This window comes from Bacillus rossius, chromosome 2, assembly GCF_032445375.1.
Source record: "Bacillus rossius redtenbacheri isolate Brsri chromosome 2, Brsri_v3, whole genome shotgun sequence".
NCBI lineage: Eukaryota > Metazoa > Arthropoda > Insecta > Phasmatodea > Bacillidae > Bacillus > Bacillus rossius.
The window spans coordinates 121,382,273-121,405,947 of record NC_086331.1 but is presented as its reverse complement, the minus strand read 5'-3'; the positions used below and the strand labels follow the sequence as shown (position 1 = coordinate 121,405,947).

The 23,675-nt window shown below is 36.4% G+C and overlaps 1 protein-coding gene and 1 long non-coding RNA gene across 2 annotated transcripts in view; one reads left to right on the top strand and one right to left on the bottom strand.

Annotated features, from left to right (window-relative positions):
* Nucleotides 1-14,275, top strand: part of LOC134529711 (translocation protein SEC63 homolog) — a 77,674-nt gene extending 63,399 nt beyond the window's left edge. The window contains exons 14-15 of the mRNA XM_063364081.1: nucleotides 2,383-2,586; nucleotides 6,185-14,275. Of these exons, the coding sequence (XP_063220151.1) occupies nucleotides 2,383-2,586; nucleotides 6,185-6,325 (345 nt within the window). The 3' untranslated portion in view covers nucleotides 6,326-14,275. The remainder of the gene's footprint in view (nucleotides 1-2,382; nucleotides 2,587-6,184) is intronic.
* A 4,795-nt stretch (nucleotides 14,276-19,070) lies between these two features.
* Nucleotides 19,071-20,455, bottom strand: LOC134529712 (uncharacterized). The gene is made up of 2 exons (XR_010074678.1): nucleotides 20,189-20,455; nucleotides 19,071-20,047 (listed from the first exon to the last, which is right to left on the bottom strand). It is a non-coding gene; the product is annotated as an uncharacterized LOC134529712 (long non-coding RNA).
* Nucleotides 20,456-23,675: the final 3,220 nt, after the last annotated feature.

Genomic DNA, 23,675 nt, shown 5'->3' with positions numbered 1-23,675 from the left:
ACTTTGTTCCCACCCAAGAGTCCTAGACGCCTTCTTGCGAACCTGCTCCTTTTCACTCCTATAGCATACATACCTCTCTATCTCTGTGCTTTTCCAGCCTGTCAAGGGTTATAGGGTCGCCGGCTGGAATGGAGCAGCGCGGATAATTGTGTTTTTTACTCTCTTACCTGCCGAGTAACCATCATCCTCCAGGTGCAAGGAGAGCTGATGCATTAGGGAAAGAAGATAGACTCAACTCATTTAAATGAATATTGAGTAACATTTTGAGATTAAACCACCTAAAATTAAATTTAATAATTCACGCAATGCATTGGTTACATAATAAGATGTGGGCATAACATTCCTATGTAGGCGCTACCCATTTTTCTGTGTTGCAAAATACGTAGTAATGTTTTTGATATAGGAGATTTATTTCAGTTGTAATAAGATTTTAAAGAGCATAAACTTAACGTTTTATATTATTAGAACGATTATTTAACCTGTTAACGTAATTCCTGACACTGTTATTTAGTAGATGCGTTTCTGCCATGATTTGCAACCAGCGCATCCTAGGAGGTACGAGATAAACTAGCCCTAGCCCTGAAAGCTTCTGGCTTCTCTGTCCAGAGTTACTGCTGACACTCCTGACATGCGTGATGACAGAATATAAACATTGACTGAAACTCTGGTTACACAAGTGTTGTTGCCATTGTGCATCCATGGAAATAAAAAATTTAAAAGTCAAAAATTGTTTTTATGGTTTATGGAAGTGAAATATGCCACAATTAACCAGCAAACCGGATAATCCGCACCCAGATGATCGGGAGTTTACTGTATATTCATTGATGATGTTTCTTATGTTCCCAATCACTCCACTGGAGTACTGTTTGCTGATGACCTCGGAATTTGTAGTAAAATTAACTATTTTTATGATTGTCTTTTATTACAAACTTATATCAATGCAATTTTCAATTGGTGCAAACTTAATTTAGTATCTCTTAATAAGGAAGAAAAACAAACATCATATCTTTCACTAGGAAATATTTCCCTTATAAATATGATTACAAACTAGATAATGCTGTAATTCTCAAATCACCCAGTCAGTAGTTCCAGAAAAACTTAAGTCGTAATCAGATTTATCTCCTTTTATGCTACTACTTCTGATTATATTCTTTCTCTATATTTTTCATGGTCTAAATTAGAATATTGTTAGTAATTTGGAATTTTTATCAATTCATCCGATAAAGAAAAAATTGAATCAATTCAAAATAAAATATTCAAACTTATAGATCTAAAACATTTTTCTCAATCTAACTTAACTGCTGTTACAGACCAAAGAGCATACCTACATTCACTTTTTTTTTAAATTGTTATAGCTCAAAAATTAATTGCAAATATATTCTTATAATACTGGATTTAGAGTGCCACAGTTTCACAGTCGTTTAATATCATTTTTGTCCACACTCCACAAAAAGAATGATAATTTTTTTAGGTTGATTTACAATTTTAACAATTTATAAAACCTGGCAATTTAACTGTATAAGTAATAACTTCACATATTCTGTTACTAGTTGTTACTACTAGCTCAATTATCCTAACCTTAGTACTAAAGCTTTATATCATATTATATTTTTTGTATTTAAATTCATTTATTAGTTACCCTACATATACTCTGAACATTTTTGTAAATTATTCATTCATTTCTTTTAAATATTGTTATGCATATTTCCTTTGTTTGGCATTAATATGGTATTGATAATTTTTATTTTTATTTTTAATATTAGCTTTGTCATTAAAGTACTTGATCTCGGTTTATGTTGTTCTTTGTTTGTTCACTGTATTTTATGCCTATCAGATAAGGTTTTAACTGTAGACAGCATGTTGCAATAAATAAATAAATTTACCACGTGAAATCTCCAAAGAGAGAATATATTTTTTAAATATAATAGTAATGCCAGTAATAAATTTAGTATTATATAATGAGAAGATGTTGCATGTTGTTACATAAACATATTAAAGTCCTATAATAATTTATGCATATGTTCGAATTCATTTTTCTCAGAAGAAAAAAAAAAGCAGAACTGTGAAGGTGAAGTGACATAATTATTCATTAAAGTTTGTTATCACTGGAAATCAACAAGCATGCACAATCTCAGGGTATTTACTATGGCATTTGTTCTTTTTTAAGTGAAATTGAAAGACATTCATGTCATTTTTTAAATATGTATCATGTTGAATGAATACCAATAGAAGTAAACTAGTACTTTGTAGAAATCTTTCAAAAGGAGAAAAGTTAATAGGATGTTGGGACACCTATGTACATACATGCATACATAGTTGCGTGCTTACGTATGTACATATATGTACAAATTATTAAAAAAAATATTAATTTTTCTTTTGCAGGACAAGCAAGAATACTGGTGGGTGTATGTGAGTGATCGAAAGAGCCACACACTCTTAACTGCTCCTTATCACTTAACTGCCCTTGTGGACAAAGAGGAAGTACAGTTAAAGTTCACAGCTCCAAGATGGCCAAATCTCTATACATTTACAGTTTGTCTTCGTTCAGACTCTTACTTAGGCTTTGATCAAACACATGACATAAAGGTATTGTATTGGTTAAAAAGAATATTAGTTTTAATTGTGCATAGATTTTTCTAGAAAAATATGTGCATAGTTCAATTTTTATTTTTTTTTATTTTTTGTTGAGATATTTGTTTTTTTAACTCAGAAGAATAAATCTAATGTTTTTTTTAAAACTGGTTATGTTTTTTTTTATTAGCTCAACTGTTTTCAAAATATTTTATTTTACATGCTAGTTATAACATTGCCAATATTTCACAGTATTTTAATACCTTGTTTAAAAAATCACACCAAGCTATTTCTTTTTTGTACAGCTTCAATGGTTAAACAGTAAATGTTTGTTAGTTACTGCATTATTGAGGTGCTTTCTAAATGTCTTAAGGGCAATATTTATGATTTACACACACATTTACTACATATAATACTAATAATTTAGTACAACTCAGATTGGCTCGGCTAGAAAATGACCTGACTTGCAACATTCACAAAACACTTCAAAAATTATAAATAATGAGAATGTTCGCTGAGACTGTTTGTTAATGTTTTCAATTTCAAGGTTGAAAACATATTTAGTTGGGCAGTTATTACTGAAGAAAAACATTTAATAGAACTTTTGCGTAGATTTATTTTTTATATCTTGCATAAAAACAAACACATTCCGCCATTACACAATGTTTAAAACAGGTCCACAAAGTTTTCATAACAATACAAACAACATATTTGGGCAGGGTCTTGCAATGTTATAAATTACACAGGCCAACAATAGTTTTGGTGCCAGGGTATTTGGAGCTGATTTCATATAAAGTTGGTGCCCGGAATTCATATATGGTATTAGTTTTTGCCTAGGAGGGTTAAATTTCTAAGATATGATGTTTCAGTGAAATGTACTTTTATGTTATTTTAGGTTAAATACATGAATCAAATTTAAAAATTAAAAATTAAATTCTTATTATTAAATTACACAGATATTATTAGTATATACTAATATTATATATACAAAGATAGTACCAAGTCATCGATGGAACCAACTACTCACTCAACACTTTGAAAGCTTCTTTTTTGTGAACTTCTTGAATATATTTTGGAACAGTCCCTTTTTAAACTCCAGCAATAATCTGCCATCATGTGCGTATCCCATCTTCCTTGATAGCGGTCCTACATAATTTTAATATCGTGATGAAATCTTTCACCTTGCTCCTGACTGCTGTCTCCTAAATTTTCAGGAAAAACGGTCCAGGTGGCTGTTTAAATAATGTACCTTAATACTCATGTTGCACCCAAGGGATTTGAAATTTTTAAGCTTATTGTTTACCAGTTCAACATGGCTTTCTGCTTTTTGTTAGCCCAGAAAATTTCCGACAACTGCAACAAAAAAATTCCAGGATTTTTGCTCAGCCTCATTCATGGAATTTTCAAAGGCTTGGTTCTTAATGAATTTTCTTATTTCTAGGCCGTTAAATTTTCCTGCTTTAATTTTTCCTTACTCAAGTGAGGCTTTTTTCCCCCTATAAATACAAAGCATGATCCGCCCTTATCAAGAGCCTTTACAAACTGCTTCATAAGGCCCAGCTTGATATGCAGTGGAGGAAAGATGATTTTCTGCCGTTCAAATAAGTGTTTGTTAATAACTTTTTTTCTCAAATGGCCATGTCTTCTCTCTTAGGACACACTTGTCTAACTTAGTGGTGTGTTTTGTCTCTGCTATCCCAGAGGCACAAGAAACAAGGATATTTGGTATGGCCACTTTGCTGTCTGATGAGAAAGTTTACCATTTTTAAGTCCACACAAATCACTTATTGATGTTCACGATACCTTATCTTCTCCAAGACCAAAGCCATGGTGCTATATGTTTCTTTCATTGACGTTTAGTGAGCAATTGGTATTGAACAATATTTGTTTCCATTGTGTAGAAGAACACATTTTATGCTTTGCTTTGAGCTATCAATGAATAGGCACCAATTATCTGGAAAATATTCAGGAAGACTCATTTTTTCCAGGAGTCCTCTAATATTGTGACAAAATACAAGATTTTCTTCTTGAGAGAAGAAATGTAGCAGACCCTTTTCTCAACTGTATGGTAATAAGTAATTTTGGTTCCTTGTTCCAGTAAATTTTATCCTTCAACCTGGAAGCTAGTAATTCAGAAGCTTCTTTTGACAAGTTTAAATATCTGATGAGGTCATTTAAGGACAGCGTTTACAAAAGTCGGCATGTGTTAAAAATATAAATCCCATTTACTTCCACACAGCAATCTAAGAATGGGACACTCTATAGGTGACAGCATGGACATTTGCCTTTGTTTCAGAGGAATGGTTGTTTTTATTTTAATATAAATGCCTTCAAAGTTTGGATTTATATATTTATTTAATTAACACTGATTTAGTCACATCATTACATTGTAAAATTGAGTACACCAAACCTATGTAGTGTATTTGAAAATAATAAGTTGTACACAGTGTGTCTTTTTTGTACTAAGAGGGCATCGAGTTATTCTATCTTCTGCCAATCTGTATTAGTTCCGAAACAACAAATGAGAAAGCGAAGAATTGATGTAATAGAGTTATGGTTTTTTTATGAAAAATTATTAATTTTTTTTTAGATTTGTCATATTATAGAACTTTGTTATTTATTATGTTTTGTTATTATTATTATTATTACCTCTTTTTGGTGGAATAATCCATGAAATCACTTGTTTTATAGAAACCTACCGGTTTAGTTTGTCTGTAATTTTCTTTTTAAAAGTGTCATTATGATTTAGGCTGAGGTCCATATTGGTGGGTGGCACTTCGAAAACCATAAATATATTTTTTAGAATATAATTATTTTATGGAAATTTTTTATGTTTATGTTCAAAAATCCTTACATATATTTATATTTTTTTACATGCTTTATATTATCTTCACCTGTATGTTTGTCTGTCCGTCTGTAACTCTTTCGACTAAGAGTGAGTGGCTGATCACTGTAAAATGTCCCACCAATATCATTACGTTCGTTAGCCGAGCGGTCTAAGGCGCGCGACTTCTGTGACATCAGTTTTCGGATTCAGCGATCGTGGGTTCTACTCCCGGCCACGCCGAAAAAAAAGAAATGTTTTTTTTTTTTCCGGTAAATTCTAAGATTATATCCATACATCTAACTGTAAATGATTCGGAGAGACTTTACCATTTCTTTGTGACGTTGCAACTCCAAATAGTTATCTCAGATGGTAATAGGTAGTGTCGGTAACTCATTTCCCTATGATAATTATACATAAATATAGTTTAAAAAACTGAAAAAACATGCTTTTAAAGAATATAAAACTAAAAAGTTAAAAATAAATATAGTTTAAAAAACTAAAGAAACATGCTTTTAAAGATTATCAAACTAAAAAGTAAAAAATAATTTTAAAATTTAATTTATGACAATAGTATATAAGCAATACTAGTATAAATGAGAAAAAAGCATGGGGAGCTTAGTATACAAAAAATATGGCATAAATTTTTTACTTTTTAGTTTGATAATCTTTAAAAGCATGTTTCTTTAGTTTTTTAAACTATATTTTTTTATATATAATGCAAGTAAATTTGTATTAGAGCATCACAAGCAATTTTTCCGTTGTACAACTGGTAATACTTGGTTGCAGTTGGATGTGAAAGAGGCACCAGAAGTCCCAGTTGAACATCCACAGTGGGACATGTTGGATGATGAGGAAGGAGATAATGAAGGAGCCGGCAGCGATGTGTCAGAGTTCACCACTGATGAAGATGTTGAAGAGGATATCTGACATCAGTGTGAACGATAGCATTTTAATTATATTTTTATTACATTCGTTCATGATGAATTTGGACTGAAGCAAATATTTTATATTTGTGTTATATAAATTTTAGGTATTGTCGTAACCTGTTATCTACTTTTTTCAGACCACTTTGTAAAAAAAAATAGTTTAATTATGTATGACTGGTCTAAGCTTTGTAGGAATATGAACTTACCATATTTACCCGAATAAGCCCTAATATTTAGACCATAAACAAAATAATTTATTGTGTGGAATAAGTCGTGCACCAAACTTAAAAACAGAACCTGTGATGATACTTCAAATATCTGTTAAATGTTTATTACCGACTTAGAAAATTATTCAAAATAAAATATTTTTCTTTGAGGTTTTGTGTAAAACTAATAGCATTCTCGGTACCGGTGTTGAAATATGCCTGTTTCTTTTTCAGCACTCTTTTTATGCTTGCCATAAGAGTACTATTAAATATATATATAAATTAAATAAATTTGGAAATTGCTAAGTAAGCATACGCAAGAAATGTTCGCCTTTTTACTGCAATACTACCATCACTCAAAAACAAGTCTTTTTTTTTTTCTCTCCAGTCACGTATATGACTTTTGTCGACAATGTCCTTTCTCCCTGCAGAAAGATTTTCCTTGAGCATTTTCAATCATTATTGGTTTTTTCAGCAACCGTATTTGATCTCAACCATAAATCCTTGGTAACATTGCAATGTCTTTCTCACAAAAACACACTCATGAACCACATGCAAGATGTCTGTCATCCATTAACAACAGCAGGTTAACCAACCTTGAGTTTGATGAACTTGCATTGTACAACATTGCCATGTAGGGTTGTCAAATTTTGAGTAAGCCATGCACCATGATTTTTAAATGTCACATTTTGCTAAAAATTGTGTGAGGTTTATTCGGGTAAATATTGTATTGGTTTTTTACGGGTACTGGTCATCACTTCATTTTTTTTGTCAGGTGAAGGGCAGTAAAGAAATTTCTGCAGATATACATAGCTTAGAATCAGCTAGAAACAAACCACTTCAAATATTTCAAAGGAGCAGACATTTTTTAAGTTACCAAAGATATTGTTCAATATCTTAGCACATTAGTACAAGGTAACCATGGAAACCTTCTGCAAGCAGAGAAGAGTAGAAAGAGAGGACCGTACTGTCAGCTGTACATCAGAAGAAGGCAGATACCTTCTTCTGAAGTTCAGCTGACAGTATGGGCAACTATCCAGTTCCAGGTTTTGTAAATACCTATGTCCATACTACCTAGAAAAATAGTCTCTAATGAACTGTTAAATCATAAAATATTTTCATTAGTTGAGTCGGACGTACTGAATTTTGTCAGAGCTAAAGAAATTCCTTCCATAATAAATATGTTGTGAACTCAAATCCAAGAAGTCCAATTGATTTTTTTCTGAATTTAAAATTAACAGTTGAAAAATTGAACTGTGTTGTGTCGAAAAGGTAACATACATAAATATTTGTTACGTGGTTTTTGTTTTTCAAATCAGATGGACATTTTCCAGTTTTTGCATAAACTTTATTCTAGTGTAAAGAATTTTATTTGTATCTAGACCTGAAAGCTATCCTAATTAGTAGGGACATGCAAATTTCGCATTTACGATAAAACGAATTTTTACGCGAAATTTGTAAGTTTAACACGAATAACCTCACTTTTACATATTTTCTGATACCGCAAATTTTTTGTGCGAAATATGTCTGTTTACCACGAATAACCACACTTTCCCGCCGTTTGGTAACTTAAAAAAAAGTAAATAAACAGTCGTTGTCACCACTGATAACACCATCAACGTAAAGAGTACACTTGCCAATGTTTACGTTTTATTATTTATTTGATACGACGCATTCTTGGCGAACTGCACTCCTGCACTAATACGCTCACGTTCTCTCGAAGGCACGTTTACAGAGTCAAAGAGTAATGTACGGCCATTTTGTTGGATATTTTGTGCATTACAGCGCTTGTGTCGCGAAGCAAATTATAAATTACGCTCAACTGTTCATCTTGCATCTACTATGGACTATGCAAACTGTTTTAATTTGTTCTCACTGTAAACAGACTTAACAATTACGTTTTATTTTTAAGAATGTTAATTTTCGTTTAAAAATGTTGTATACAGTGCAACTATTTTATAAAAACTGTAGTTTGTGATAGAAAACGTCTTCATATTTCTCAGCAGAAGTTCGAAAGTGTAAAATATGCCGAAACCTCAAGCAATCACCAAACTTCGTGAGCACGAATTTTGTGATCGTGGGTTATATGCGAGGGTTAATAAGTAGTTGGGCGATATGTGTTAAAAAAACTTTTTTTAAATCCGAAAATACTTTAATAACGAGGCTAGAAGGCTGGAGATACCCAAATGCTAATATTTTGCTTGGCGAGCTTACCAAGATGCAATGCAACTTTGAAAACATGAAGCAGTGCATTTTTTTGACAAAACAAAACCAGTTTTGGACCACATGAACACCACGAAAGCAGCTGCTGTGAAAATAAGTGTAGTGCAAGTGTCTACAAAATCTCTGGTGAAGCTTACCAGCTTGATGGCTACAGATCCAAGCAGACTTGACTTTGAAAACCCTTAACTGCCTTTGATCCAAAAAAATATTTTGATTACAGACATGATCCCTATTTTGCTTGCTAAGTTGTGTAATGTTTCTACTCTGAAAGAAATGGACCGCCAGGAGCTGATCACCGGTTTTGGAGAGTTGAAACAGATAGTTGAGAAACAAATGAAGGAAAGTAGTGTGGATGTAGTGAAGGCACTTCAAGTTGTAAAACTTTCACAACCTGAATTTTCTGACAGGTGCCTAGAAGCAGTGTGGATGTTGTGTGCAAACGTTGATTCGGAACGCTTCTTGTTACAATACATTAATGTTCTCACTGACAAGAGAACTAATTTGAAATAAGAAAATTTAGCTACAATGGCTATTATTTCATTTGAAAGTTAAACGTTGTGTCAAAGTACTTTGCTTCTGAAATTATTGGGTTGACTTAATTTAGAATCTGAGTTCTTAAACTTGTGTCTTTTTAACCTATATTTGTGTAATTTTAATTTATAATGTTTCAACTGATGGTGCAATTATATTACAATGTTCTCTTCATATTTCTTACACTTGAAATCGCAAAAATTAAAAAAAAAAATAAACCCGCTTTTAGGTAAAAATAACACCGATTTTAAGGGAAAATAACACCACTTTTCATCGCAAAATAAACACACCTTTTGCATGTCTCTACTAATTAGGCTTTAATTAAATGTTATATTGAGCATTTTATGTGGAAAAATGTTAAGTGTATTCTATTGTAATGTGTCAGGAATGCATATTGGTATGTAATTTTAACATATTCAACAAATCTGCTCACCAATTCACAAAAGAAACTTCATGGGAAGTTTCCAATAAGGAGCATTCTTATATTAGAAATGATGAAAGTCTATTGCTATTTTTTGAGTTAATTTTAGTACTGTGTGAACTCAGACTGGATTAAATACATGACATCAAATATCCATTCCATTGGAAGGCACAAATGTTTTATGCAATAACAGAGTTTACTATCAAAATTTTGTTCATTTGATAAAGAACATGATAGCATAAAAAAACTAGCCAAGCAAGGAGTTGTGTTAGTTTGCAAGATTTTTGATACTATCCACAAATAACATATCTAAACCTGATTTTCAAGCATGAGTGTCATCCTCAGGAATTTAGCTAGGTTCTTAGTGACATCTGTGCATACTACATCAGTTTCCATAATAACCACCTCCTGAAATAGTTTGGGTGAGTTTCTGAACAGCTTTTATAAATCTAGCGATTTATTTAAGTTTGATTTGTTATACATTGTGTTACAGGCTTAGTGGCATAAAGATTAAAGCAATTTTAGCACTATTTCAAGCCATAAGGGTACTTTTATACATTCGTAATTTTGACATGTACATATTACTCTAATAGCCTTTTTGTTAATATACATGAACATTCTGATGCATGGTGCAAGAGAACTAGTTTTTTAATTGCTTGTTAACGCTAAAATTTTAAATGAAATTGAATAAATAATGTTTAAAATTTACAGTTGTCTTGGTTACCCCACATGCTTGCTATTTTTGGCCTATGACTGTCAGTTTTCTCCAGAAATGTATTTAACGGTATTTGTGTGTGTAAATTTTTTTTTATTATTATTTTTATTGGAGGAAGAGCAATCTTTGTTTTAATCCAAGAATCTTTTCAACAATTCAATAAATTTATGAAAATTGTTTCATTAGTAAATAATTAAGTAAAAAAAAAAATTTAAAAAATCGATTTATTTTCACTGTACACTATTGTTGGATGATGCTAATCAAATACATCCAGTATCTTACATACTACTCGATTATATTTAGATATCTTATTTTTTATAAGAAGCCACAACTTACTTCCATTTCACCATCTTAGAGGTTGAATTTAAAAAAAAATAAAAAATATTTTTTGTGTCTCTCTCTTGTTCATGCCATTCATGCTCAATTTATTATCTTCACATTTAGTAGATTCTTAACAAAAAATAAAACAAACAAATGAACCCTATTTTTTACACATATGAATGAAATTTCAGGAAACAGTTAAGCGAATTTATAATTTTTTTGTGTTCATTATTCATAATAATATTTTAGCATCAACTTAAACATCAGAAAGTGGTAAGAAACAGTTGGTAGTTGTATTTTTTAATGCCCATAATTTTAACTCCCGAATTATTAATTTCGGAGCTATACTTTCCTGTTGTAAAAACAAAATTACAACCTTTTTTTTTTACCTAATTTACGGTTAAATTTATAGAAAATTGATAAGACGTAGAAAATAACTCTTTCCGAGTATCTTAAATTCCCCATAAGAAGATTCTATGATATGATATTCTCTTTATAGATACAAACCTACCCCATTTTCTTTCTCTTAGGGATGAAATTTCGTAATGACCTACAGTTTGTGTGTTAAATCCAGTATATTGGCTATTTCTGTTTTAAATTTTATCCAAATTGATTTGGTAGTAAGGTTGTAATTTAGTAAGAAACATTCAAACTCCAAAATTTTTACTTTCATGTTGATAGGGAATTGGACAAGTATGCTTAAAATCCATTAAAAAGTTATGTAGTGTATTAAGGTAATTCATAATACTGGTGATCATCATTTGCGTATTTGCAGTAGGACTGTATGCGAGTTAACCACAGTGGTGAGTGCTTCAGAACTGTATGCACTATCATCATGGTTGTGGTACTTAGCCCACTTTATAGGTTGTTGGTGATGTAACTTAGCTTGATTTTTCGGTCTGACTCAATTTTTTTTTGCACTTAGCCCTTTATTGCATAAACTTATATTGTGCACATGTATGGTCAAATACATGATTTTTTTATAAATTAATCACCAAAAGGCAAAGCTATATTATTGTTTTAGTCTTTAAAAAAATATGTCTACGGCTTATACTACAGCAGATTAAATTTAAATTTACTAGGGAATCACCTCAAGCATAGGACAGTTGACAAGGAGGTTTCTGTTTTTAGCGACTAAATGACAGTACACATGCCATTAGTTTCTATATTTGAATCTAGATAGCAGTGCAGATGTTTCTAGTTTCATGTATTGTTTTCAACTTTAAGCAACTGTTGTGGAAAAACCTCTTGTTTCTCATAATTTTTAACGCAAGTATCTCATTGTTCGACATTCCCTTTTCTGTAATATGTACCATATTTTTTTAGTTTAAACATGCTAACAATAGTCATTAGAAACATTTTTCTACCACAAATAACATAATCACAATAAGATTCTTAAATACTGTGTGATCTAATTCAGAACTGGTTAAATTTTACTATTTACAGTTAGACGAAATCACTCGATAGCTGTATTTACTAGTAGTAGACTGTCAACGTGTGCTATCGATCAAAGATTCAGATACAATTTATAATACCACTTATCAAAGCTGGCTTAGCTGACTAGTACTAGTCACAACTGAGTGGTTGTTTTAACATTGCTTGAGTTAAGAAGAGGAAAGTCAGAAGTTTAGAAATATTTAGATAATGAAAGATGTTAAAACAAAAATTTAATTGAGTTTAAGATAAATCTTATTTGGGTAGCTTTCATGATTAAGATGCAGGTATACTTTTATTTTTAAACAATTTAATTTCAAAGTTGCTCAAAAAATTAAGTTTTCAGACAAAAAATGGTTTTCTGGCTGATCATATTATGTGTATAAATGTGTTTTTCTGCCCCTGCATTTATTATATTTTTTCCCTTCACTGTTAAAAGTTTGTAATGTATGTCTGCATGATAAAGTAGTTTTCATCTTTACAAAAATGTTGTGATTTTGTTTTAGAAAATGAAATGAATTTACTGTACATGATTGATTGCTAACTATTTAATTTATTAAGTTTTCTTTTACTCAGTGTTATTATTTTCTGTTATTTAACTCATATAGTTTATAATTATGTCATAAAATATGTGCATTGTGATTATTTCTTAGTGTGTAATTATTTCTGTATAGTCTTTTGTAAAAATTGGTTTAAATAATAACAGCTGTTCCAAGCTGAACTTAAACTTAAATGTGGGGTGCAGTATACTCTTGAATGATAACACAAGCCAACAATAGTTTTGGTGCCGGGGTATTTGTAGCTGATTTCATATGAATTTGGTGCCCTGAATTCAAATATGGCATCAGATTTGCCTAGGAGGTAAAATTTCTAAGATATAATGTTTTAGTGAATTGTACATTTTATGTTTGTAATCTAAATCCATGAATGAAATCTAAAAATTAAGTATGGAATTCTTATTAATAAATTACACAAATATTATTATATATACAAAAATAGTACTATGTCATTGATGGAACCAACTAGTCACTCAACATTTCAGAAGCTTCTTTTTCGTGAACTTCTTGAATGTATCTTAGAACAGTCCCTTTTTATACTCCGGCAACAATCTGCCAACATGTGCACATCCCATATTCCTTGATAGCTGTCCTCCATAAATTTAATATCTTGATGAAATCTTTTACCTTGCTCCTCACTGCTGTCTCCTTAATTTTCAGGAAAACGGTCCAGGTGGCTGTGTAAATAGTGTACCTTAATACTCATGTTACACCCAAGGGATTTGAAATGTTTAAGCATATCGTTTACCATTTCAACATGGTTTTCTGCTTTTCGTTGGCCCAGAAAATTTCCGACAACTGCATCAAATGAAGTCCAGGATTTTCACTCAGTCTCATTCATGGTATTTATGAATGCTTGGTCCTTAATGAATTTTCTTATTTCTGTGCCATTTAATATTCCTGCTTTAATTTTTTCCATACTCAAGTGAGGCATTTTTTCCCCAATAAATGCATAGCATATATGAATGATCCGTCCTAATCAAGAGCCTTTACAAACTGCTTGATAAGGCTCAGCTTCATATGCAGTGGAGGAAAGTATCCATGATAAGCTCTCTTTACAAGGTCTTTCTGTTATCTTTTAATGTGTATTCTCCACATATGTAGCAAAACACTTCAAGTTGATTTACACAACTTCTTCTACTGGAACTCATTGTTTATCAACATTGATCTATTCTGCACGGCTAAAACTTACAAACTGACCTCAAATTTAGTTGAAGTGTTGAAATGAAGAATGGGATTTGCATCCTGGGGTATCCCAGTTATGAAGTGGGGATTCCCAGTCTGGGGTATCCCTGTGATGAAGTGGCTTGAGTCAAGCAGGCAATTTTACTTCTTTTTTCACACTTATCTCAAAACATAGAGCTGATAGGAAAAAAACTGATTTGATATTTAGATTCAGCACCCCAAATATAGCTAAAATCAGTTCCAAAATCCTAGGCACCAAAAAAAATTATTTTCTTGTTGGCCTGTGTAATTTTAATTGGCACCAACACAAACCTGTATTACCAAATTTATATGGAGAAAAAAATATATTATTAACAGATAGTTACGTGTATTTACTCAACACATACCTTTATTTCCATTGTAAATAACCAAATAACCATGATTCAGTAAACCTAGCTTCTGAAAATTTAATAAGAATATTAATATATTTTAGATGAAAAAATTAGAACTGCATATCAATCAATGTGTAACATGATTAATAAAAAAATATCTTCTTTTAACACATTGTTGTGATTCGTCTTCTACTGCAGAGGCTGACTCACTGCACTGCCAGCTGCTTATTAACTTATTAACTTTTAAATATATCGGGGCTGCAGAATCAGAAAAGCCAGGACTAGGATATAGGCTGCACCTTAACTATATTATTCGAAACACCATATATAAATAAATAATACAATACTTAAACTCAGCTCCATCACCTTATCATTTCATACCAAATGGATATATGAATTTATGGATTCTGTTATGTTATCCACCTACTCATCATACCTTTAGCAGTCTCTCACCTTAGAGTGCAGTTTTCACGACTGTGGCAGACCTCTTAACAAGTCGGTTGTCGTGGTGAGAGGTGACCCTAGCACAGCCCAGGGCTCTTGTCTTGCTGTGGCATCAGAGGTCAAAAGCCCTGTTTCTGGGTGCCGCTTCCATATTTTTTATCTCGGGTCTGCAGCATTGTCAACAATTTTTCACTTCCCCCTGTCGTAACAAAGCCTGTCCACCATCATGAGGCAATACTGCACTAATTCGCACTGACAATGCATCATTCCCTGTCTGTCTTGAGAGTGTATCTTACCAGCTGCATTTCTGGCCATTGTAACATCATGTCTGCTGTGAATACTGGAGCGTAATAATGATCTTGGATCTCAATTTTTAATACTTTCTGTTGTGAAATTCCTAAATTTATTTTGAATTCACTGGCTTATTTATAGTTTACAAAAATGTTACAGCTCTCCTTAAACTAAATAGCATCTCAGTTTGCTGGGATTATGCCATGTCTAATTTTGCACAGCTGAAGTGGCATAGGTTCATGAAAAATTACTGTATTTACTCGCATAATGTCCGCAGTAATTTGGCTACATTTTTGACAAAAAAAAATGGGGTGCGGACATTAAGAGGTGAAGTCCTAAAAAAAATTTTTTTCCTTAAAATTTTACATGTTTTGTGTAGAGTAAAAAAAATTGTTCTCTCATAATTAGTTTACTAGTACCCTGATTTTATGTATGCTCACGGTTCCGCGGATTGCATCAGTAAAATCGCTGCTTCGTAAAATTGGCACCCTTCCCTCAGCCCAGTTGAAAAATATTAACGGCGGCACACTACTTCGCAGAGCGCTGGTGACTGGCGACCCTCCGCAGCGGACGTGAGAAATGTGACAGGTGTCGAGATAATTGGGTGCCAGCGATTAGTGGAAGACGCCACTCATTTTTTTTTCTTCTCTCACTCGCGTGTACGCTCTTACGTTCAGAAGCCGTAGCCAGCCTACACAAAATAAACTCTTTGCGTGAAAAGATATTTTTTTAATCTTTCATTGAGATGGCCACTAACAGCACGAGGCAGATGTCTAATGTCTGCATTAGCCGGCGCCGGCGAGCCTCCCTCCCTGTCCCTTGCCCACTGAGTGTGTAAAAAAAGTTACCGGCAGACATCTGTGCATGCGAGTCCCCTCCTGCCCTGCTTGACTGAAGTGGGGGAAGGAGTGCAGAGCGTGGAAAAGGCTGAGCAGGAATTTTTTAACAAAAACAAAGCAGAGCCTTGTCTTCCTGACATGTAAGAATTTATGTATGTCCATTCTGTTACAGCTGACGTTTTCTTTACGTTGCGTATCATATCTTACATGAAAACAAAATTAAAGCCTCTCAGTAAACGCGATGTTAGATAAACATGTTGAAAAATTTACATACATTAAAAATTACTACCTAACTTAAGTACCTAAAAAAATTGACACTGTAGTAGCACTCAGAAAATTTCTACTAGGTAGTCTGCATTTTAACAACACTTTACGCCACAAAAAAAAAAAGACAGTGACCAAAGAATGTAGCAGTCTTGCTCAACAAAGCAGTTCTATTCGACTTCAGACTCGTTGCTGCTCCCGTCGTCGTTATCGCTATCTTCCCAAATAGCATCATCTTCAGTCCCGTCGAGAGCAACTGTGATGCCAGTCTTTTTAAAGCTTTTCACCACCACAGTGTCAGTGATAAGTGCCCAACTTTGTTTCACCCAGTCACATATCTGTGTTAGTGACTGTCTTTTCAGTCTGCCCCCTGGAGTGAGTTTATGACTGTCGTCTGCCATCCATTCAGAATACAGTCTACGTAAATGTCCCTTAGGCCCGTTCCACAATGACACGGAAACTGAGACGGAACACGGAAACGAAGACGGATTTCACGGAACAGAGCTTCTACAATAGCACGCAAACGGAGACGGACCCGTACGGACCTGCTCAGCAGTGCTGAAGTCTTCCGTTTACGTTACTGCGTTAGACCAATAGGAGCACGTTATTTATTACACTGCAGTTGTCAAGCTACAGTTGCGCGTTCATGTTAATTAAGATATTAGTTTTGACTAATTTTGGTTTCCGTATTTCTCGACTACTTTTTTTATGCGTGAACAACAAAACAAGATTTGTTTTGAAATTTGAATTGTGCACGTGGGTTTCATTATGACGAATTTTAATGAAATTTTAATTTTCATGGTTAAAGATATACCTGCTATATATGACAAGACGGAGGACTACTTTACCACCGCTACAACACAAAAAAAAAAAAAAAATCGACTTACTACATTACCAAGTTAACAACCATACATTTCAATTTAACAGGTAGTTAGTTCACTTGATACTCGTAGTTTTCAGTTACGTCACGCTCGCTCTTTCTTATTGGCCAAGATTTCTTACGGGTCTGTGTATTGTAGAACGAGAACAATACGGACGGAACGGAACAATACTCCGTTTTCGTCTCCGTTTCCGTCTGTTCCGTTTCCGTGTCATTGTGGAACAGGCCTTAAACGGCTTGTTTATAGACACGTCTAAGGGTTGCAGGACAGATGTCAGGCCTCCCGGAATGACAGCTATGTCAGTCTTGCCATCACTTAGGTCGTGTTTGACGTCTTCAACGAGATGTGCTCGGAAACTGTCTCATACGAGTAGAGATTGTTTCTTGAGAAGCGCACCAGGTCGTCGATCCCACACTGTTTTCAGCCAGTCTTTCACGAGTAGGGTGTCCATCCATCCTTTCTCTTGGACACGTACATGCACACCAGATGGGAAACTACCTATTGGTATCGTCTTCCTTTTGAAAATTATGTACGGCGGCAGTTTCCGCCCGTCAGCTGTCACCGCAAGCATAACAGTACAGCGCAACTTTTCTTTGCCAGTTGTGCGAACGGTAACACTTGATACTCCCTTCTGACTTATTGTCGTACACTGTGGCATATCAAAATAAACTGGGGTTTGTTTGGTCCGCATAACCTATTTGCGAAAGCAGGTAATCGTGAGTTTTTCTGTGCCTAATAACGAATCGCTGAAATTGCATCAACTTTTCATTGTATTCCTTAGGCAACCTTTGGCTCAAGGATGTTCTGCGTCGCAGAGAAAGGTTTTCTCTCCTCATAAACCGTGTGACCCATCCACGACTGGCCTTGAATTCTGTATGTGGTATGTTCAAAGAACAAGCAATTTCCCGGGCCTTCACCTGTACCATTTCATGCAAGACTGCGCAGGCATTATTTCTTAACTCGCGGATGAAGTTCAGAACTTGAGCGTCAAGCTCTGGAAACTTTCCAGTCTTTGGCCCCCGAAATGCACATCTTATTGCATTTGTTGATTCTAACTGTTCTTTCAATTTTCGCCACTGCCGCACACTTTTCTCTTGGACGTCAAATTCACGTTCAGCTGCCCTGTTTCCATGCTCTTCAGCAAAACGAACGACTTGCAACTTGAACTGTGCAGTTAAGGACTTGTACTTCCCCATCACATACCTACGCTAAAAATACTCTTGAAATAACGCCTGCCCTTAAAGTAACTACTTCGGCACGGGTCCGCTGCGTTTACAGTTATTTTATTACCTAGTAGTCCAGTGACCTTTCCCTTTCCCTCTCCCAACGAACCGTGGTGGGAGTATTGAGAAGGTGAAACCGTGCGCATGTACCCCCACCACTTCTCCCCTACTTTGTGACGTAGTGTGAGTTGCAGCTGCTTTGTCCGCGCGTCTGCGCGTGGGACGTGTACTGGCTGTGCTATATATAGCCCATCCCCTTGCAACTCGCGTGACGTCGCAGGCAGCTGCTGCCCAGTAGAGTGTGAGTTTCTGAGTCCGGACGGTTTCACCACACTACGAACCCTCTCAGCGACCGCTCCGGAGAAATGAACAACTCAAGGTCAAAGAATTGTTGACAGCATCAGTAAATTTCCATCCCGTTACTGTGCCTTACAGTGCCTGCAGTAACCTAAGTATTGCACAGTTTGTTTTTCTCTTCTATATTGCAAAGCTAGTTTTGCCACTGTTTAACTTTTACCTCATTTAAGTTTTACTTCCACTTCTTAAGAGGATTCATCATAGGGGGAAATTTTTCTACTCTGCCTTTTCTGTAGTCGTTGTACGCAAAGGTAAAGGAGCCCATAGGGTAGCAAGGCAGACAAAGGTGAGATGTAAATCAACGGGAGTTCTGAAAAAGAGGAGGGTTAGGGAGTTTTTGACAATCTGACAATGACTAAATTAATGTGGTGTGAAGGGGTGGCAAAAGGGGAAAGGTTCCTCTTTTTTACCATCCCGTGAACGAGAATGTAATTTTAGGAAAAAATTATTTGGCTAGAAAATAATAGTTTTTCTTTTCATGAGTTTATTGATATTGTAATGAGGCTTTTGAAATAGATAGTTTATATCTCAGATAGTGCTATAAGTTAACTGCTCAACTACATGACCACTTTATTATTTAGTATATGTAGTTTTTCTGTTCCAACTTATATTTATGAACAATGTGACGCCGTCTCGCTGCCTGTCTTAAAATACTGGATTTAAATTACATGAACAAGGATTTTGACTCAAGGGCAGGGTTCTTTGCCTCGTGGCTGCAGGCAGGGACGCGTCGACAAAGGACTCCCCGGGCTGTTGAGGCCACCTAGGACGCTGTAACTATTAAAAGCACACGTAAACATAACCGATTTTATTGACACGTCACACATACAGTACTTCACCTGGTACAGTACATCTTCACGTAACTGGCTGTATCATTGTCTACCTTCTCATCTCCGCACACATGGCCCTCAATTGGCGGTACTGATTCACGTCTAGCGGAATTCCTGAGGACTAACCCACCGAGGGTCGTACGCTATCTTGAGATGGATAGTGACGACGATGAAGGCACGTGGCGAATCTAGCTGTTAAAGGAGAGTGGTAGTCCGGAAGGTGAGATACAAGGATAGCTTACTAGTCACTTATTAAATGACTTAGACAAAACAATGAAATTATACACTATACATGGCTGATGGCGGAAGCTAATACTAACATTTAAACCCGGAAATAGAGTTTACCATGGAAATGTCCCGGAGATCGGGATGATACTGAGACGGCGGTACCGCTCAGGGAAATTAATATAATTATCGAGAGTTCGTCCTCGTGGTGGCGTGGGGCCACGTTAAGCTGGGTGCGGGCGCAGTGGTACCTGATGTGGAAACTCACTCGCGACCGCGGCACTTCCCAGGAACTGATGTGTTAGAGAGTCAATGTTCGCTTTAGGCGTAATGCTGCCCCGCGTGGCCAAAGTTCAATTTTCCTGTCGGAGTGATTCAGGCGTGAAGTGCTGGCACCTCGGCGGGCTGCCCAAAACAATGGAAATACGTATTGCACTAAACGACTCGTGGACGAGTCACACATATTTAATAAAAAAAAACGTACGACACGTACGGTCGATTTACGACCGGCCGTGGAGCGGATGAAAACGGATTTGAAAATATTACCTATTGAAGCTACATGCTGATTTTGGCGCGAGAGGTGAAGGCTCCACGTACGCGGAGCTGCCTGCCCTGATGAGTGCTGGAAGGCTACTGACGAATCTCCCTGGCAAACGGGCCAGGGAGGGGGCGATTTCCCGCGGAAAGCTACGGAGCGCGGGAAGATGTTGACGGCCAGTTTTGTGATACTAAAACAATTACATTAACATTAATTATTTAGGAAAATTATATACATCAAAAGTCTTAGTTAATTCTTTTAAATAGAAATGCATGTCTCAGTTACGCATTGCCACACCCGACCGGGCGCTTTGCACAACACAGCCAGCCGTGACTAGCGTCACGCCGTTCGGTGCACTGCACTTCCTACGCTGCTCGGCACGCGTGGGCATGTTCGTTATACATGCCCTAATTCAGGTGTTGAGGACAAAAACGGCCTGGGCTCTCAGAGGGAGCATTGACAGGCGGCGTCAAGGGAAGTTACAGTGGTGAATTTTAAGGTTATCAAGGTTCATGTTCAAAATCCACCATATTAAAGGTTAGAACAATTTGATCGCCAATTCATCATCCAAGATGTTTAATCCAATGAGTTCATCACTGAAAAACCCCATCATTGTCTCCACCCTTGTAGCAATCAGTAAAATTTTCCAGAATCATGAGTCAATTTGAAAGATTGTTAACATGATGACTCATTGTGCGCTAGCATCAGGAAGGACCTGCAGGATATTAAGGCTGTTCCTTATGTTGCGAAGGAGGCAGTGGCGTAGCCAGGATTTGTGTATGGGGGGTGTTAAGAAGCATGGCCCCCCCCCCCCCCGCATTAAAGCGGGGGGTCCGGGGGTCCTCCCCCGGGAAAATTTGGATTTTAAGGTGTAAAATAGTGCTATTTTAGCAGTTTTCGGTTCTTAAATTTAAATATTGTAATAATAAAAATTTTATTAATTTTAATATGAAATTTGTTTGAGTGATGAATAAGAAATTAATTAAAGATTTGGTGCTAAGGGGGGGGTTTGAACCCCTAAAACCCCCCCCTGGCTACGCCCCTGGAAGGAGGGATTGATTTTTACTAGGAAAAAAGGTAAAGAACACAAGTTCGTGGGTCCCTGCGGTCTTGCGACCGGTGGTATTACATTATTTCCATGCCTTCTTTGTTGGTAGACATCTTCGTATTGAAAATACTTTTCAACATATAGTCTTGCATTTGGCATGTCCATCCCTTCGGGAGGGCATACACAACTTCGTATGTTCCTGTTCCAATTGCCAATAATCAAAGTCAAAACAGTGTGCAAAAGTGGTTATGTGTGTTGTTAATCCACCCCCTGGTTGGTAGTACACATTGACATCATCTGTTTCCTGACTTGCCTTCGCAAGGGCATCAACTGTATTCTTGTAGTTCAGATATAGTCACTAAATCTGTTATTTTGTTGCCTCTGTGTAATATGAAGACCTTTTGTATCACCAAAGCCTTGAATGAGTGAGTCTGGAAGGTATTTGGCATGCCTGCATTAATAGTGTCAGATAATGACAAATAACTTCAATCCACATGACATAGGGTGACATCGTCCCGGGGCTGCGCCCTTCTGAGCCCGATATGCCACCACCTCCCCTTTTACATGCTGTGAGCCTCCTCCTTGCATCCCCACCCTCTACGACCCTGGCATTTATTATTTCCCACCGAAGTGTGTGTGTGTGTGTGTGTGGGTGCGTGCGCGTGCATGTATGTATGTATGTATCAGTCCGCACCCACTGGTGTGATGTCAGTGCTCCGCTCCCGAAAGTTGCTGGGCGAGGACGAATGGGCAGTGAGTCGCGATTGCTGTTAGAGGAAGGAGCTTCACGCATTTTAGTGATAATGGGGGGAAATGGGCCTCACCACACACGGGCTACGTCACGGCCCTGAGAACAGAGTAGCCGGTCTGTAAATTAGTCAAACTCATTGCAATCTAAAAAGGCCCTAACACTGCCTCTAAGGCCATAGAGGAGGCATCAACTTGGAGGCCAAATCTGTAGTCAAAATCTGGCAAAATAAAGATAGGAGACAAAGAGAGCTAGTATTTCAATGCGATGACAGCTTTTTCCTGTTCTTCAGTGTATAAAAATGTGCTCCACTTTTACAGAGGGAATTCAAGAGAGCACAAACTGTGGCAAAGTCGGGCATGCTACCATACTAGACCCAGAAATCGGTGCACATTCTTAAGATTTTAAGGTGGGGGAAATTTACAATAAGTGAGTCCTTTTCAGGGTCCATCAAAAGTTTTCCCTCAGAAATAATGAACTATAAAAATTTTACATGATTCTGTGCCACAAAGATTTTTTTAGGGTTCACATTTAATCTAGCTGACCTGAGTTGAGTGTAAACTTCGCCCAGATAGAGTGAGTGCACTTCAAAAATTAGTGCTGTAAAAATTATGTATTTTAAATGACTGAAAACTAAATGAAACTTTATATCTCCTAGAATGAGGTAAAGGAATCTATACAGTGCCTGGCTCTCAAAACTAACACCCATGGGGGATCCAATCAAATTGGAATTATCCCCAAAGGGTGAAAAATGCTTTGTACTTACGGAATGCGGGATCCAACAGGCATTGGCGAAAGATCGATAACTGAACAATTTTCTCCTTTCCTAGGATCAGAGCGCACTCTCTACCATCAGTACAGGAAATGGTCATCCACAATCTTATGATTCAGGAGTTCGAAATTGTGTACTAGCCTGAATTCATTGGAATTATTCATAGTCACCAACATTACTTTGACGCCGTCCCCGCTGCCTGTTTTGAAGTTACGTTAATTAAAAGGGTTTTAAGGAATTTTGATCTCAATGGCGGGGTTCCTGGCCTCGTGGCAGCAGGCAGGGACGCGTCGGCAAAGGGCTCCCCGGGCTGTTATGGCCTCCCAGGACGCCGTATTAGAGAAGACACACACGTACTTTTAACAGATTTATTACGTCGCACACGTTACACTTCTCTACGTCACATATGGCACTCTCACGCGACTGGCCGCCTCATCGTCGACCTCCGCTCAGCCTACACCACCCTCAATTGGCGGTACTCTTTACGGTCGCTCGGTAGCCCGGCGGCTAGTACTTTTAGAGGGGTAGGTAACACGGCGAGTTACGAGACGAATGCTCGGGAGAGCGGCAAGCCCGTTACTGCACACGTGGATGTTTATGCGGGACGTAACACGGATATATTAACGTCTGGTTATACAAGTTCACTTGACAAAGAAATATTACACTAGAGTCACTAAGGGCTAGTCCCGAGTTCGGGGTAAAGTTCACGTGTCCCACTCAGGTGGTCACACAATGGCAGCTACTCCGCGTGGTGGCGAGGGCCACGTTATGCTGGGGACGGGCGCGGCAGAATCCAGCGGCATATCTCGTTCGCGACCGTTGCACGTCCCAGGTGATGAATCGTCATTAAGTTCAGTTTCGCGTTCGGCACTGTGCCGCCCTGCGTGGGCTACGAACTAGTTCCCCAAGGGGAGGTTTAAAGCGTGA